At 51.6% G+C, this 16,303-nt stretch overlaps 1 protein-coding gene across 1 annotated transcript in view; it reads left to right on the forward strand.

Moving 5' to 3' along the window:
- LOC140729956 (uncharacterized) overlaps positions 1–15,944 on the forward strand; it is a 43,164-nt gene extending 27,220 nt beyond the window's left edge. The window contains exon 5 of the mRNA XM_073050127.1: positions 15,694–15,944. Coding sequence (XP_072906228.1) covers positions 15,694–15,810 — 117 coding nt within the window. The 3' untranslated portion in view covers positions 15,811–15,944. The remainder of the gene's footprint in view (positions 1–15,693) is intronic.
- The last annotated feature ends 359 nt before the right edge of the window (positions 15,945–16,303 follow it).

Consider the following 16,303-nt stretch of genomic DNA (forward strand, 5'->3'; position numbering starts at 1 on the left):
CACTCTGACCCTGCCCCACTCTGACCCTGCCCACTCTGACCCTACCCACTCTGACCCTGCCCACTCTGACCCTACCCACTCAGACCTTGCCCAATCTGACCCTGCCCACTCAGACCCTACCCACTCTGGTCCTGCCCACTCTGACCCTGCCCACTCAGACAGGCTCCCACTCTGACCCTGCCCACTCTGACCCTACCCACTCTGACTCTGCCCATTCTGACCCTGCCCACTCAGACAGGCTCCCACTCTGACCATGCCCACTCTGACCCTGCCCCACTCTGACCCTACCCACTGACCCTGCCCACTCAGACCCTACCCACTCAGACCCTGCCCACTCAGACAGGCTCCCACACTGACCCTGCCCACTCTAACCCTACCCACTCTGACCCTGCCCACTCAAATCCTGCCCACGCTGACCCTGCCCATGCTGACCCTGCCCACTCTGACCCTGCCCCACTCTGACCCTGCCCACTCTGACCCTACCCACTCTGACTCTGCCCACTCTGACCCTACCCACTCTGACTCTGCCCACACAGCCAGGCTCCCACTCAGACTCTACCCACTCTGACCTTGCCCACTCTGACTCTACCCACTCAGACCAGCGCCTACTCAGACCCTACCCACTCTGACCCTGCCCACTCAGACAGGCTCCCACGCTGACACTGCCCACTCAGACTCTACCCACTCTGACCTTGCCCACTCTGACTCTACCCACTCAGACCAGCGCCCACTCAGACCCTGCCCACTTAGACCGGCATCCACTCTCACGCTGCCCACTCAGACCCTGCCCACTCGGACCCTGCCCAATCTGACCCAGCCCACTCTGACCCTGCCCACTCTGACAGGCTCCCATGCTGACCTTGCCCACTCAGACCCTACCCCACCCTGACCCTGCCCACTCTGACCCTACCCACTCTGACAGGCTCCCACTCTGACCCTGCCCACTCTGACCCTACCCACTCTGACCCTGCCCACTCAGACAGGCTCCCACTCTGACCCTGCCCACTCTGACCCTACCCACTCTGACTCTGCCCACTCTGACACTACCCACTCTGACTCTGCCCACACAGACAGGCTCCCACTCAGACTCTACCCACTCTGACCTTGCCCACTCAGACCCTGCCCACTCGGACCCTGCCCAATCTGACCCAGCCCACTCTGACCCTGCCCACTCTGACAGGCTCCCATGCTGACCTTGCCCACTCAGACCCTACCCCACTCTGACCCTGCCCACTCTGACCCTACCCACTCTGACAGGCTCCCACTCTGACCCTGCCCACTCTGACCCTACCCACTCTGACAGGCTCCCACTCTGACCATGCCCAATCTGACCCGGCCCACTCTGACCCTGCCCACTCAGACAGGCTCCCACTCTGACCCTGCCCACTCTGACCCTGCCCACTCAGACAGGCTCCCACGCTGACCTTGCCCACTCTGACTCTACCCAGTCAGACCAGCAACCACTGAGACCCTGCCCACTTAGGCCGGCGCCCACTCTCACCCTGCACCACTCTGACCCTGCCCACTCTCACCCTGCCCACTCAGACCCTGCCCACTCTGACCCTGCCCACTCTGACCCTGCCCTCTCTCACCCTGCCCACTCTGACCCTGCCCACTCTGACAGGCTCCGATGCTGACCTTGCGCACTCTGACCCTACCCCACTCTGACCCTACCCACTCTGACCCTACCCACTCTGACAGGCTCCCACTCTGACCATGCCCAATCTGACCCGGCCCACTCTGACCCTGCCCACTCAGACAGGCTCCCACTCTGACCCTGCCCACTCTGACCCTGCCCACTCTGACCCTACCCACTCTGACCCTGCCCACTCAGACAGGCTCCCACTCTGACCCTGCCCACTCTGACCCTACCCACTCTGACTCTGCCCACTCTGACCCTACCCACTCTGACTCTGCCCACACAGACAGGCTCCCACTCAGACTCTACCCAATCTGACCCAGCCCACTCTGACCCTGCCCACTCTGACAGGCTCCCATGCTGACCTTGCCCACTCAGACCCTACCCCACTCTGACCCTGCCCACTCTGACCCTACCCACTCTGACAGGCTCCCACTCTGACCCTGCCCACTCTGACCCTACCCACTCTGACAGGCTCCCACTCTGACCATGCCCAATCTGACCCGGCCCACTCTGACCCTGCCCACTCAGACAGGCTCCCACTCTGACCCTGCCCACTCTGACCCTACCCACTCTGACTCTGCCCACTCTGACCCTACCCACTCTGACTCTGCCCACACAGACAGGCTCCCACTCAGACTCTACCCAATCTGACCCAGCCCACTCTGACCCTGCCCACTCTGACAGGCTCCCATGCTGACCTTGCCCACTCAGACCCTACCCCACTCTGACCCTGCCCACTCTGACCCTACCCACTCTGACAGGCTCCCACTCTGACCCTGCCCACTCTGACCCTACCCACTCTGACAGGCTCCCACTCTGACCATGCCCAATCTGACCCGGCCCACTCTGACCCTGCCCACTCAGACAGGCTCCCACTCTGACCCTGCCCACTCTGACCCTGCCCACTCAGACAGGCTCCCACGCTGACCTTGCCCACTCTGACTCTACCCAGTCAGACCAGCAACCACTGAGACCCTGCCCACTTAGGCCGGCGCCCACTCTCACCCTGCACCACTCTGACCCTGCCCACTCTCACCCTGCCCACTCAGACCCTGCCCACTCTGACCCTGCCCACTCTGACCCTGCCCTCTCTCACCCTGCCCACTCTGACCCTGCCCACTCTGACAGGCTCCGATGCTGACCCTACCCACTCTGACAGGCTCCCACTCTGACCATGCCCAATCTGACCCGGCCCACTCTGACCCTGCCCACTCAGACAGGCTCCCACTCTGACCCTGCCCACTCTGACCCTGCCCACTCTGACCCTGCCCCACTCTGACCCTACCCACTGACACTGCCCACTCAGACCCTACCCACTCTGACCCTGCCCACTCTGACCCTGCCCACTCAGACAGGCTCCCACGCTGACCCTGCCCACTCAGACTCTACCCACTCTGACCTTGCCCACTCTGACTCTACCCAGTCAGACCAGCAACCACTGAGACCCTGCCCACTCTGACCCTACCCACTCTGACAGGCTCCCACTCTGACCATGCCCAATCTGACCCGGCCCACTCTGACCCTGCCCACTCAGACAGGCTCCCACTCTGACCCTGCCCACTCTGACCCTGCCCACTCAGACAGGCTCCGATGCTGACCCTACCCACTCTGACCCTACCCACTCTGACAGGCTCCCACTCTGACCATGCCCAATCTGACCCAGCCCACTCTGACCCTGCCCACTCAGACAGGCTCCCACTCTGACCCTGCCCACTCTGACCCTGCCCACTCAGACAGGCTCCCACGCTGACCTTGCCCACTCTGACTCTACCCAGTCAGACCAGCAACCACTGAGACCCTGCCCACTTAGGCCGGCGCCCACTCTCACCCTGCACCACTCTGACCCTGCCCACTCTCACCCTGCCCACTCAGACCCTGCCCACTCTGACCCTGCCCACTCTGACCCTGCCCTCTCTCACCCTGCCCACTCTGACCCTGCCCACTCTGACAGGCTCCGATGCTGACCCTACCCACTCTGACCCTACCCACTCTGACAGGCTCCCACTCTGACCATGCCCAATCTGACCCTACCCACTCTGACCCTGCCCACTTAGGCCGGCGCCCACTCTCACCCTGCACCACTCTGACCCTGCCAACTCTGACCCTGCCCACTCAGACCCTGCCCACTTGGGCCCTGCCCCATCTGACCCAGCCCACTCTGACCCTGCCCACTCTGACCCTACCCACTCAGACAGGCTCCCACGCTGACCCTGCCCACTCAGACTCTACCCACTCTGACCTTGCCCACTCTGACTCTACCCAGTCAGACCAGCAACCACTGAGACCCTGCCCACTTAGACCGGCGCCCACTCTCACCCTGCCCCACTCTGACCCTGCCCACTCTCACCCTGCCCACTCAGACCCTGCCCACTCAGACAGGCTCCCACTCTGACCCTGCCCACTCTGACCCTACCCACTCTGACCGTGCCAACTCTGACTCTACCCACTCAGACCAGCACCCACTCAGACCCTGCCCACTTAGACCGGCATCCACTCTCACCCTGCCCACTCAGACCCTGCCCACTTGGACCCTTCCCAATTTGACCCTGCCCACTCTGACCCTGCCCACTCAGACCCTGCCCACTTGGACCCTGCCCAATCTGACCCTGCCCACTCTGACAGGCTCCCACTCTGACCCTGCCCACTCTGACCCTACCCACTCTGACAGGCTCCCACTCTGACCATGCCCAATCTGACCCGGCCCACTCTGACCCTGCCCACTCAGACAGGCTCCCACTCTGACCATGCCCACTCTGACCCTACCCCACTCTGACTCTGCCCACTCTGACAGGCTCCCACGCTGACCTTGCCCACTAAGACCCTACCCACTCTGACCATGTCCACTCAGACCCTGCCCACTCTGACCCTGCCCACTCAGGCAGGCTCCCACTCTGACCATGCCCACTCTGTCCCTGCCCACTCTGACCCTGCCCACTCTGACCCTGCCCCACTCTGACCCTACCCACTCAGACCCTGCCCACTTGGACCGGCATCCACTCTCACCCTGCCCACTCAGACCCTGCCCACTTGGACCCTGCCCAATCTGACCCTGCCCACTCTGACCCTGCCCACTCAGACCCTGCCCACTTGGACCCTGCCCAATCTGACCCTGCCCACTCTGACAGGCTCCCACTCTGACCCTGCCCACTCTGACCCTACCCACTCTGACAGGCTCCCACTCTGACCATGCCCAATCTGACCCGGCCCACTCTGACCCTGCCCACTCAGACAGGCTCCCACTCTGACCATGCCCACTCTGACCCTACCCCACTCTGACTCTGCCCACTCTGACAGGCTCCCACGCTGACCTTGCCCACTAAGACCCTACCCACTCTGACCATGTCCACTCAGACCCTGCCCACTCTGACCCTGCCCACTCAGGCAGGCTCCCACTCTGACCATGCCCACTCTGTCCCTGCCCACTCTGACCCTGCCCACTCTGACCCTGCCCCACTCTGACCCTACCCACTCTGACAGGCTCCCACTCTGACCATGCCCACTCTGACCCTACCCACTCAGGCAGGCTCCCACTCTGACCCTACCCACTCTGACCCTGCCCACTCTGACCCTACCCACTCTGACTCTGCCCACTCAGACAGGCTCCCACTCAGACTCTACCCACTCTGACCTTGCCCACTCTGACTCTACCCACTCAGACCAGCGCCCACTCAGACCCTACCCACTCTGACCCTGCCCACTCAGACAGGCTCCCACTCTGACCCTACCCACTCTGACTCTGCCCACTCAGACAGAATCCCACTCTGACCCTGCCCACTCTGACCCTGCCCACTCAGACAGGCTCCCACGCTGACCCTGCCCACTCTGACCCTGCCCACTCAGACTCTACCCACTCTGACCTTGCCCACTCTGACTCTACCCACTCTGACCTTGCCCACTCTGACTCTAACCACTCAGACCAGCGCCCACTCAGACCCTGCCCACTTAGACCGGCGCCCACTCTCACCCTGCCCACTCAGACCCTGCCCAATCTGACCCTGCCCACTCAGATTCTACCCACTCTGACCTTGCCCACTCTGACTCTACCCACTCTCACCCTTCCCACTGAGATTCTACCCACTCTGACCTTGCCCACTCTGACTCTACCCACTCAGACCAGTGCCCACTCAGACCCTGCCCACTCTGACCCTGCCCACTCTCACCCTGCCCACTCAGACCCTGCCCACTCTGACCCTGCCCTCTCTCACCCTGCCCACTCTGACCCTACCCACTCAGACCAGCACCCACTCAGACCCTGCCCACTTAGACCGGCATCCACTCTCACCCTGCCCACTCAGACCCTGCCCACTTGGACCCTGCCCAATCTGACCCTGCCCACTCAGACCCTGCCCACTTGGACCCTGCCCAATCTGACCCTGCCCACTCTGACAGGCTCCCACTCTGACCCTGCCCACTCTGACCCTACCCACTCTGACAGGCTCCCACTCTGACCATGCCCAATCTGACCCGGCCCACTCTGACCCTGTCCACTCAGACAGGCTCCCACACTGACCATGCCCACTCTGACCCTACCCCACTGACTCTGCCCACTCTGACGGGCTCCCACGCTGACCTTGCCCACTAAGACCCTACCCACTCTGACCATGTCCACTCAGACCCTGCCCACTCTGACCCTGCCCACTCAGGCAGGCTCCCTCTCTGACCATGCCCACTCTGTCCCTGCCCACTCTGACCCTGCCCACTCAGACCCTGCCCACTTGGACCCTGCCCAATCTGACCCTGCCCACTCTGACAGGCTCCCACTCTGACCCTGCCCACTCTGACCCTACCCACTCTGACAGGCTCCCACTCTGACCATGCCCAATCTGACCCGGCCCACTCTGACCCTGCCCACTCAGACAGGCTCCCACTCTGACCATGCCCACTCTGTCCCTGCCCACTCTGACCCTGCCCACTCAGACCCTGCCCACTTGGACCCTACCCACTCTGACTCTGCCCACTCAGACAGGCTCCCACTCAGACTCTACCCACTCTGACCTTGCCCACTCTGACTCTACCCACTCAGACCAGCGCCCACTCAGACCCTACCCACTCTGACCCTGCCCACTCAGACAGGCTCCCACTCTGACCCTACCCACTCTGACTCTGCCCACTCAGACAGAATCCCACGCTGACCCTGCCCACTCTGACCCTGCCCACTCAGACAGGCTCCCACTCTGACCCTACCCACTCTGACTCTGCCCACTCAGACAGAATCCCACGCTGACCCTGCCCACTCTGACCCTGCCCACTCAGACCAGCGCCCACTCAGACCCTGCCCACTTAGACCGGCTCCCACTCTCACCCTGCCCACTCAGACCCTGCCCACTCTGACCCTGCCCACTCTGACCCTGCCCACTCAGATTCTACCCACTCTGACCTTGCCCACTCTGACTCTACCCACTCTCACCCTTCCCACTGAGATTCTACCCACTCTGACCTTGCCCACTCTGACTCTACCCACTCAGACCAGTGCCCACTCAGACCCTGCCCACTCTGACCCTGCCCACTCTCACCCTGCCCACTCAGACCCTGCCCACTCTGACCCTACCCACTCTCACCCTGCCCACTCAGACCCTGCCCACTCTGACCCTGCCCTCTCTCACCCTGCCCACTCTGACCCTACCCACTCAGACCGGCGGCCACTGCAACGACAGCCACTGTGCTCCCCCTGCCTTCCTTTAAATTGCTTTTACTGATCAATCCCAAACACCAAATGATTGCTGATTAAAGCTCTTATTCTCTACACTATTCTCTTTTATCCTCGAGCTGCAGACTTGAGTAAAGTCCCCTCCAATCCAAACTTCCAATGTCCAAACTGGCTGCTGATCAAAGCCAGAGAGTGGTAGTAGATGGTTGCCACTTTGACTGGAGGCCTGTGACGAGTGGTGTGTAGCAGGGATCAGAGCTGGTTCCTTTGTTGTTTGCCATCTGTATCAATGATCTGGATGATAAACTGGATCGACAAATTTGACACCAAGTTTGGGTGTATAGTAGACAGCAAGGAAAGCTATCATGAGGGATCTGCATCAGCTGGAAAAATAGGCTGAAAACTGGCAAACGGAATTTTGTGCAGACAAGTGCAAGAGGTAAATACAAACATACTTTTTCCACTAGGGTTGGGTGGAACTACAACCGGACGTCATAAGTTAAAGGTGAAAAGTGAAAAGTTTAAGGGCAATGTAGGGGGAGACTTCTTCACTAGAATTGTGAGAGTGTGGAATGAGTTGCCAGCATGGGAACTCGATTTCAAAATTTAAGAGAAGTTTGGATAGGTACATGGATGGTAGGGGTATGAAAGGCTATGGTCCTGTGTGGAGCAGGCCGATGAGTGAAGGCAGCTTAAATGGTTTCAGCATGGACTTGATGGGCCAAAGGGCCTGTTTCTCTGTTGCTCATCTTTAAATAAAATGGTTTACTCTTATTTTTAATGAGAGATGCTAATTCCAGAATTTCCTTCAAAATTCAAAGTAAATTTATTTTCCAAGTACATATCTGTCCCCATAACAGCCCTGAAATTCACTTTCAAGTGTCCATTCACGATAATTACAAAAAAAAACTGTGTTGAATTGATGACAAACCACAGACAACAAGATGGACAAACAACCAAAGTCCCAAAGACAACAAACAGTGGAAATAAAATAAGAGAAGGAAAGAAAGAAAATAACAATATTAATAAGAAAGCAATAAATATTGAGAACATGACTTGTAGAGTCCTTGTAATTGTGTCTATATATTATGGATTTTGAGTCATGTTCAAAGGAACATGTTGCCTGTCAAAATCCTTCTCTCTTCTAAAAAGAACATCGCCTACTGTACCCACAGTCAAAGATGTATCAGTTAGGAAATTACCCTGTGATTAGGTGAGGGTTCAATAGGTGGGCTGCTGAGTGTCATGGTCGAGGGGTCAAAAGGGCCTATTCCATACTGTATGTCAGTTTTTAAAAATCTCCACGTGTAATCTGTTCTGAGCCAAACTATTATGAAGTATAACCTTGCAGGGAAATATTTAGCAAATATCATTCAGATTTATTTATCAATGCACATTAAATATACATTAACAACCAACACACCCAAGGATGTGCTGGGGCAGCCCGCAAGTATCACCACATATTCAACGCCAACATAACCAACACACAATGTTCAACAGAACTCCATTCAAGTTCAAGTTTATTGTCATCTGACTGTACGTGGTTACAACTAAATGAAATAATGTTCCTCTGGACCACCGTCACCCACAATACATTTATCATTCAGCACATAAAACCAAAATATTACCATCAATACATGAATAAAATATCATTCAGAATGCATGTAGTGTGCTCTACATGTAGTACATGTGGTGTGCTGTGCTGCACAAGTAATCAATAAACAGTTCACTGTCCTGGTGATGAGACCTCAGAGGTGACAGGGTATCCATTAGTCTCACAGCCTGAGGGAAGAAGCTGTTACCCAGTCTGACAGTCCCAGTCCTGATGCTCCTGTACCACCTTCTTTACAATAGTGGATCAAGGAGATTGTCGAATGGGTGGTGGGGATCCTCAATAATCCTTTGGGCCTCTATCTCTGCAGTAGTTGACTTTGATCTTCAATCTTACGGGCTATCAAACTCCAAGCTTGAATTAATGGAGATAAAGGGTGCTCAGGAAGTTTAATGGTCTGAGAGTGGACACATCTCCTGGACCTGATGGAATGCATCCTAGGGTTCTGAAGGAAGTAGCTGGAGAGATTGTGGAGGCATTAACAATGATCTTTCAAGAATCCATAGATTCTGGCACTGTGCCTGATGACTGGAAAATTGCAAATGTTATTCCGCTATTTAAGAAGGGTGGGGAAACTATAAAGGCAGAAAGAAAACTATAGATCTGTTAGCTTGACATCAGTGGTTGGAAAGCTGTTGGAAGCGATTGCTAGGGATGAGATTACGGAGTACCTGGAGGCATATAGAAGCATAGAAGAATCTACAGCGCAATCATGCCCTTCGGCCTATGAAGTTGTGCTGAACACGTCCATACCTTAGAAATTACTGGGGTTACCCATAGCCTTCTATTTTTCTAAGCTCTGTGTACGTATCCAAAAGACTCTTAAAAGACCCTATTGTATCCACCTCCACCACCGTTGCCGGCAGCCCATTCCACGCATTCATCACATTCTGTGTTAAAAAAAACTTACCCCATGACAAGATAGGCCAAAGTCAGCATGGATTCCTGAAAGGAAAATACTGCCTGACAGACATACTACAATTCTTTCAGGAAATTACAAGCAGGGTAAACAAAGGAAATGTAGTAGATGTAGTGTACTTGGATTTTCAGAAGGCCTTTGACAAGGTGTCGTGCATGAGGCTGCTTAGTAAGGTAAGAGCCCATGGAATTACAGGGAAGTTATGAGCATGGGTGGGGCATTGGCTGGTTGGCAGAAAACAGAGTTGGATAAAAGGACCCTACTCTAGCTGTGTGCTAGAGTAACTTCCACAGGGTTCGGTGTGGGACCACTGCTTTTTACAATGTATGTCAATGATTGGACTATGGTATTAAGGGACTTGGGGCTAAATTTGCTGATGATACAAAGATAGGTGGAGGAGCGGGTAGTGCTGAGGAAACAGAGAGCCTGCAAAGAAGCTTAGATAGTTTAGGGGAATGAGCAAAGAAGTGGCAAATGAAATATAATGATGTAAAGTGTATGGTCATACACTTTGATGGAAGAAATAAATGGGTAGACTATTAATTTAGATTGGGAGAGAATTCAAAATGCAGAGATGCAAAAGGACTTGTGAGTCCTTGTGCAAGATAATTCTATCTCCTTTACAACAACATTGGAGAGAGATAGGAAGGGACAAGTTAGAGAAGCATTTAATTGGAGTAAGGGGAATTATGAGGCTATCAGGCAGGGAATTGGAAGATTAAATTGGGAACAGATATAATCAGGGAAAAGTGCGGAAGAAATGTGGCAAATGTTCGGGGGATATTTGTGTGAAGTTCTACATAGGTACATTCCAATGAGACAGGGAAGTTCTGGTAGGGTAGAAGAACCGTTGTGTACAAAGGCTGTAATAAATCAAGTCAAGAAGAAAAGAAAAGGTTACAAAAGTTCAGGGAGCTACGTAATGTTAGAGATCTAGAAGATTATAAGTCTAACAGGAAGGAGCTTAAAAAGGAAATTAGGAGAACCAGAAGGGACCATGAGAAGGCTTTGGTGGGCAGAATAAAGGAAAACCCCAAGGCATACTACAAGTATATGAAGAGCAAGAGGATAAGAAATGAAAGAATAGGACCTATCAAGTGTAGAGTGGGAAAGAGTGTATGGAACCAGAGGAAATAGCAGAGGTACTTAAATGAATACTTTACTTCAGTATTCACTATGGAAAAGGATCTTGGTGATTGTCGTGATGACTTACCGCAGACTAAAAAGCTTTAGCATGTAGATATTAAGAAAGAGGATGTCCAGGAGCTTTTGGAAAACATCAAGTTGGATAAGTCACTGGGACCAGATGTGATGTACCCCAGGCTCCTGTGGGAGGGAAGGGAGGAGATTGCTGAGCCTCTGTGATGATCTTTGCATCATCAGTGGGGATAGGAGAGGTTCTGGAAGATTGGAGGGTTGTGGATGCTGGGGAGTAGAGATAGCCCAGGAAATTACCGTAGATTCTGGACTACAGAGCGCACCTGATTAAAAGCTGCTGGCTCTAATTTTAGAAAGAAAATCAATTTTGTACTTGTACAGGCCGCACCGGATTTTAGGCCGCACCGGATTTTCAGCCGCAGGTGTCCCACATTGTAATATGAGATATTTACACAGAAAGATATTACACGTGAGGATTTTTTAACTTTTAATTAAATCCATATGGTAACATAAACAAATACATATTGCAAATGCTTTTTTTTCGAACCGTGCCTGTAACGCGGCTACTTTTAAATATACGTTGCGTATACTTTTTTACTGAACAACATTCCAATATCTCCTAACGACTGGTAAAAAATATATATACTGCAGCCTACCAGGAAAAGTTATTGATCACCTTTAACTTAAAAGTAGCGTTCGCTCAGATCTAATGCCGCTCCGCCACTCGCGTAATGTGCTCGCCCCCTCCTTCCCGTTTATCGCAAACTGGCATTTTTCCCACAAGACGCGGCGAAACCGGGTGTGACGTCATAGCATCCCGGGATGTAGTACAGAAAACAAATATAGTTAAAACACTTCTAACTTTAACTAACAAATGAATTACTAAGCGAAAATATTATAAACTAAATAACTGCCATAAAGGCAGCACAATGCTTTTCTTCGAGTGTTTTCCATGTTGATGAGGGTGAGTACAAATGACTGATTTACAATAATTTAATTGTGGAAGTGCGCTTGATTTATCGTACAATTTCATTGGACCTCTGTGAACTACTCATCAATTTTATTGGTCTACTGTTACGAGGCAAAATGTTTTTGGCGGCATGAAAAAAATCATGCATTAGCCGCACCGTAGTAAAGGCCGCAGTGTTCAAAGCTGTTCAAAATGTGGGAAAAAAGTAGTGGCTTATAATCCGACATCTACGATATAAACAAGTGAGTCTTACCTCAGTGGTTGGTAAGTTGATGGAGAAAATCCTGAGAGGCAGGATGAACATTTAGAAAGGTATAATATGATTAAGAATGAAGATGTGACTAAACACATTGATGAAGAAAGAGTAGTAGATGTAGTGTATATGGATTTCAGCAAAGCATTTGGTAAGGTTCCCCATGCAAGGCTTACTGAGAAAGTAAGGAGGCATGGGATCCAAGGGAACATTGCTTTGTGGATCCAGAACTGGCTTGCCCACAGAAGGCAAGTGGTGGTTGTAGACTGGTCATATTCTGCATGGAGGTCGGTGACCAGTGGTGTGCCTCAGGGATCTGTTCTGGGACCCTTACTCTTCGTGATTTTTATAAATGACTTGGATATGGAAGTGGAGGAATGGGTTAGTAAGTTTGCTGATGACACAAAGGTTGGAGGTGTTGTGGATAGTGTGGAGGGCTGTCAGAGGTTACAGCGGGACATTGATAGGAAGCAAAACTGGGCTGAGAAGTGGCAGATGGAGTTCAACCCAGATAAGTGTGAAGTGGTTCATTTTGGTAGGTCAAATATGATGGCAGAATATAGCATTAATGGTAAGACTCTTGGCAGTGTGGAGGATCAGAGGGATCTTGGGGTCCGAGTCCATAGGATGCTCAAAGCAGCTGCGCAAGTTGACTCTGTGGTTAAGAAGGTGTACGGTGTATTAGCCTTCATCAATCGTGGAATTGAATTTAGGAGCCGAGAGGTAATGTTGCAGCTATATAGGACCCTGGTCAGACCCCACTTGGAGTACTGTGCTCAGTTCTGGTCGCCTCACTACAGGAAGGATGTGGATGTGGAAACCATAGAAAGGGTGCAGAGGAAATTTACAAGGATGTTGCCTGGCTTGGGAAGCATGCCTTATGAAAACAGGTTGAGTGAACTCGGCCTTTTTTCCTTGGAGCAACGGAGGATGAGAGGTGACCTGATAGAGGTGTATAAGATGATGAGAGGCATTGATCCTGTGGATAGTTAGAGGCTTTTTCCCAGGGCTGAAATGGTTGCCACAAGAGGACACAGGTTTAAGGTGCTGGGGAGTAGGTACAGAGGAGATGTCAAGGGTAAGCTTTTTAAAAAGAGAGTAGTGAGTTCATGGAATGGGCTGCCAGCAACAGTGGTGGAGGTGAATACGATAGGGTCTTTTAACAGACTTTTGGATAGGTACATGGAGCTTAGAAAAATAGAGAGCTATGGTTAAGCCTAGTAATTTCTAAGGGAAGGACACGTTTGGCTCAACTTTGTGGGCCAAAAAGCCTGTTATGCGCTGTATGTTTTCTATGTTTTTATCTTACTAAGACACACTAAAGGTTAACCTCCAGGTTGAGTCAGTTGTGAAGAAGGTGAATGCAATTTTGGCACTCATTTCGACAGGTATAGAATATAAGAGCAGGGATGTGATATAGAGAATTTACTTTAGTCAGAGAGTGGCTAATCTGTGTAATTTGCTGCCACGAGCAGCTGTGGAGGCCAAGTCATTGGGTGTATTTAAGGCAGAGATAGAGAGGTTCTTGATTAGCCAGGGCATCAAAGGGTATGGGGTGAAGGCAGTGGAGTAAAGATGACTGGAAGAATTAGATCAGCCAATGATTGAATGGCGGAGCAGACTCGATGACTGAATGGCCTATTTCTGCTCCTATATCTTATGGCCTTATGGTCTCTGTGAAACAAATTTCCTCTTTACCTCTGTTCTAAAAGGTCTCTGTCTCCTCTAGTTCTGGATACTCCCACCAGAGGCAACGTCCTCTCCACGTCAACCCTATCGGTGGGCCTAATGGCCTACTTCTGCTCCTATATCTTATGGTCTTACAACTTCACTTGCCCTATCACTGAATTGTTCTCAAAAGCTATGGACTCACTTTCGAGGACTCTTCGCCTCATGTTCTAATTTACACATTGGTTGTTTGTCCATCCTGTTGGGTGAGGTCTTTCATTGACTCTGTTGTGTTTCTTTGTATTCTCTGTGAATGCCCACAAAAATGAATCTCATGGTTGTATATGGTGACATAAATGTACTTTGATAATAAATTTACCTTGAACTTTGAACTATTGACTCAACAACTTTGGCCTCATCTTGTCCTTCCCTATTATACCAAGCAACTGTGAGGGCCCAACTCGAACACTCAGTGTCCTGACCAATAAGGCAGGTGTACCAAATCCTTCTTCACCATCATATCTACCTGAGTCACCACCTTCGGGGAATTGTGTACTTGTACCCTTGGGTCTTTCTGTTCTCCAACACACCCTGCAATTTACTCTGGACATTAGCAAGGCATTCAGAATGGTCCTGAATGAGATGCTGGTCTGGAAAGTGAAGTCAAATGGGCTGCAAAACAAACTTCCCAGTTGGATCCAACATTGGCTTGGTGATGGGAGGCAAAGGGTTGTGGTGGGAGATGCTTTACTGATTCGAGGTTGCAGGGTGATCAGTGATGTACCATCGAGACTGGTGTTGGAAGGATTATTGTGATTTTGATTGATGTAAAATGTCAGAAACTTTCTTGTCCCATGCTAATGGCTTCAAAAGCAAGAGTGCATGGGTTCAGTATGAGAGGAAGGAGTTTTGAGTGTAATCTGAGCATTTAGTACACTTAGAAATCTGGTTAATATCTGCAAATCTCTGCCTGAGGTGGTTTTGGAATCAGATACAATCTGTAATTTTAGAGACATTTAAACAGGCACTCAAATAGATAAGGCAGAGAGGGATACGGAACAAATGGAATTCAGTCGATGGGGAAAAGGTCAGCATGGCATTATTTCTCTGCCGTACAACTCGATGACCATATGAGATGAAAGGGAGTTGTTGGATTCAAAGACTTTAATCCAAAGTTCCTTTGGAAATCAGGAATGAGGCCCAAAACCTGTTGCTTCAAGGTTGGTTTATTAAGACCTAATGGAACAAAGAAAACTGGAAATAGACCTGCATAATAATCTGCCCATCACCTACTCCTTCTCTCTCTGGTTCCCCAGTCTTTATTCATAGTCTGCTGACGTTTCCTATCAGATTCCTTCTTCTTCTTCAGTCCCTTGCCCCTTCCACCATCCCTTCCCAGCTTCTCACATCATCCTTTAAACCCCACCCCCCACCTCCACCACTACCTTTCTCACCCTCCCCTCTAACCTGGACTCACATATCACCTGCCATCTTGTGTTCCTCCACCTCCCTTCTACCCTTTTTATTCTGGCTTCTGCCCTCTTCCTTCCCAGCCCTGATGAAGAGTTCACTTTCCAAAACATTGACTGATTATTCCCATCCATTGATGCTGCCTGATCCACTGAATTCCTCCAGGATTGTGTGTGTGTTGCTTCAAACTAATTGCATCATCAGTATCTCTGGTGTCTAAGATCCCTGAAGTTACAACAGAGACTGTGTCTTTAGTAGCCAAATGTAGCAATGTCTTGTGGGATGGGTCAGATATAAACCAGGGGGTGAGTGGTTTGTTTCAGTACTGTAAATGTCTGTGTTCTTCTGTTCCAGTCAGAGCAATCAGAGATGTTTTATGCTGATGTTCAGTTCCAACGGCAGAAGACAGCTCCAAAAATACAAGTCACCGAGGAAACAACCGAATATGCCGTCATCAAACGCACCCAGTGACTAAAAATAATTCTTCAGCAGCAGGTCACTAAATATGTGCGTGCTTCTTTCTGGTAAAAATCAGCACACGGGACTCCGGAATGTCACACCTCTCTACTTCTACCAACTACAACCTGATCCTACGATCACCACGTCCTCCCCTCCCCACCCCTTTATGCTTTCCACAGGGATCACTCTGTCTACAACTTCCTGGTCTGTCCATCTCTCCCCACCCATTTCTTCCCATCCCCGGGGACTTTCCCCTGCAACTGCAGGAGATTCAACCCTCTCACAAATTCACAGTCAAACAGCAAGGAAACAGTCCCTTTTAAATATCATTAATGCACCTGTCTCAACCACTTGCTCTGGCATATACTGACCACTCTTTGGATAGCAGCATTTAATAGCGAGTGCAAGCATATCCCCACTATACCACTTTCCCCTCCCCACCACCCACCTGGCTACGACGACCTTAAAGGAACCCAGGAAAATAGATATCATTTGCTAACTTTAT

The sequence above is a fragment of the Hemitrygon akajei genome, chromosome 7 (genome assembly GCF_048418815.1).
Source record: "Hemitrygon akajei chromosome 7, sHemAka1.3, whole genome shotgun sequence".
Taxonomy (NCBI): domain Eukaryota; kingdom Metazoa; phylum Chordata; class Chondrichthyes; order Myliobatiformes; family Dasyatidae; genus Hemitrygon; species Hemitrygon akajei.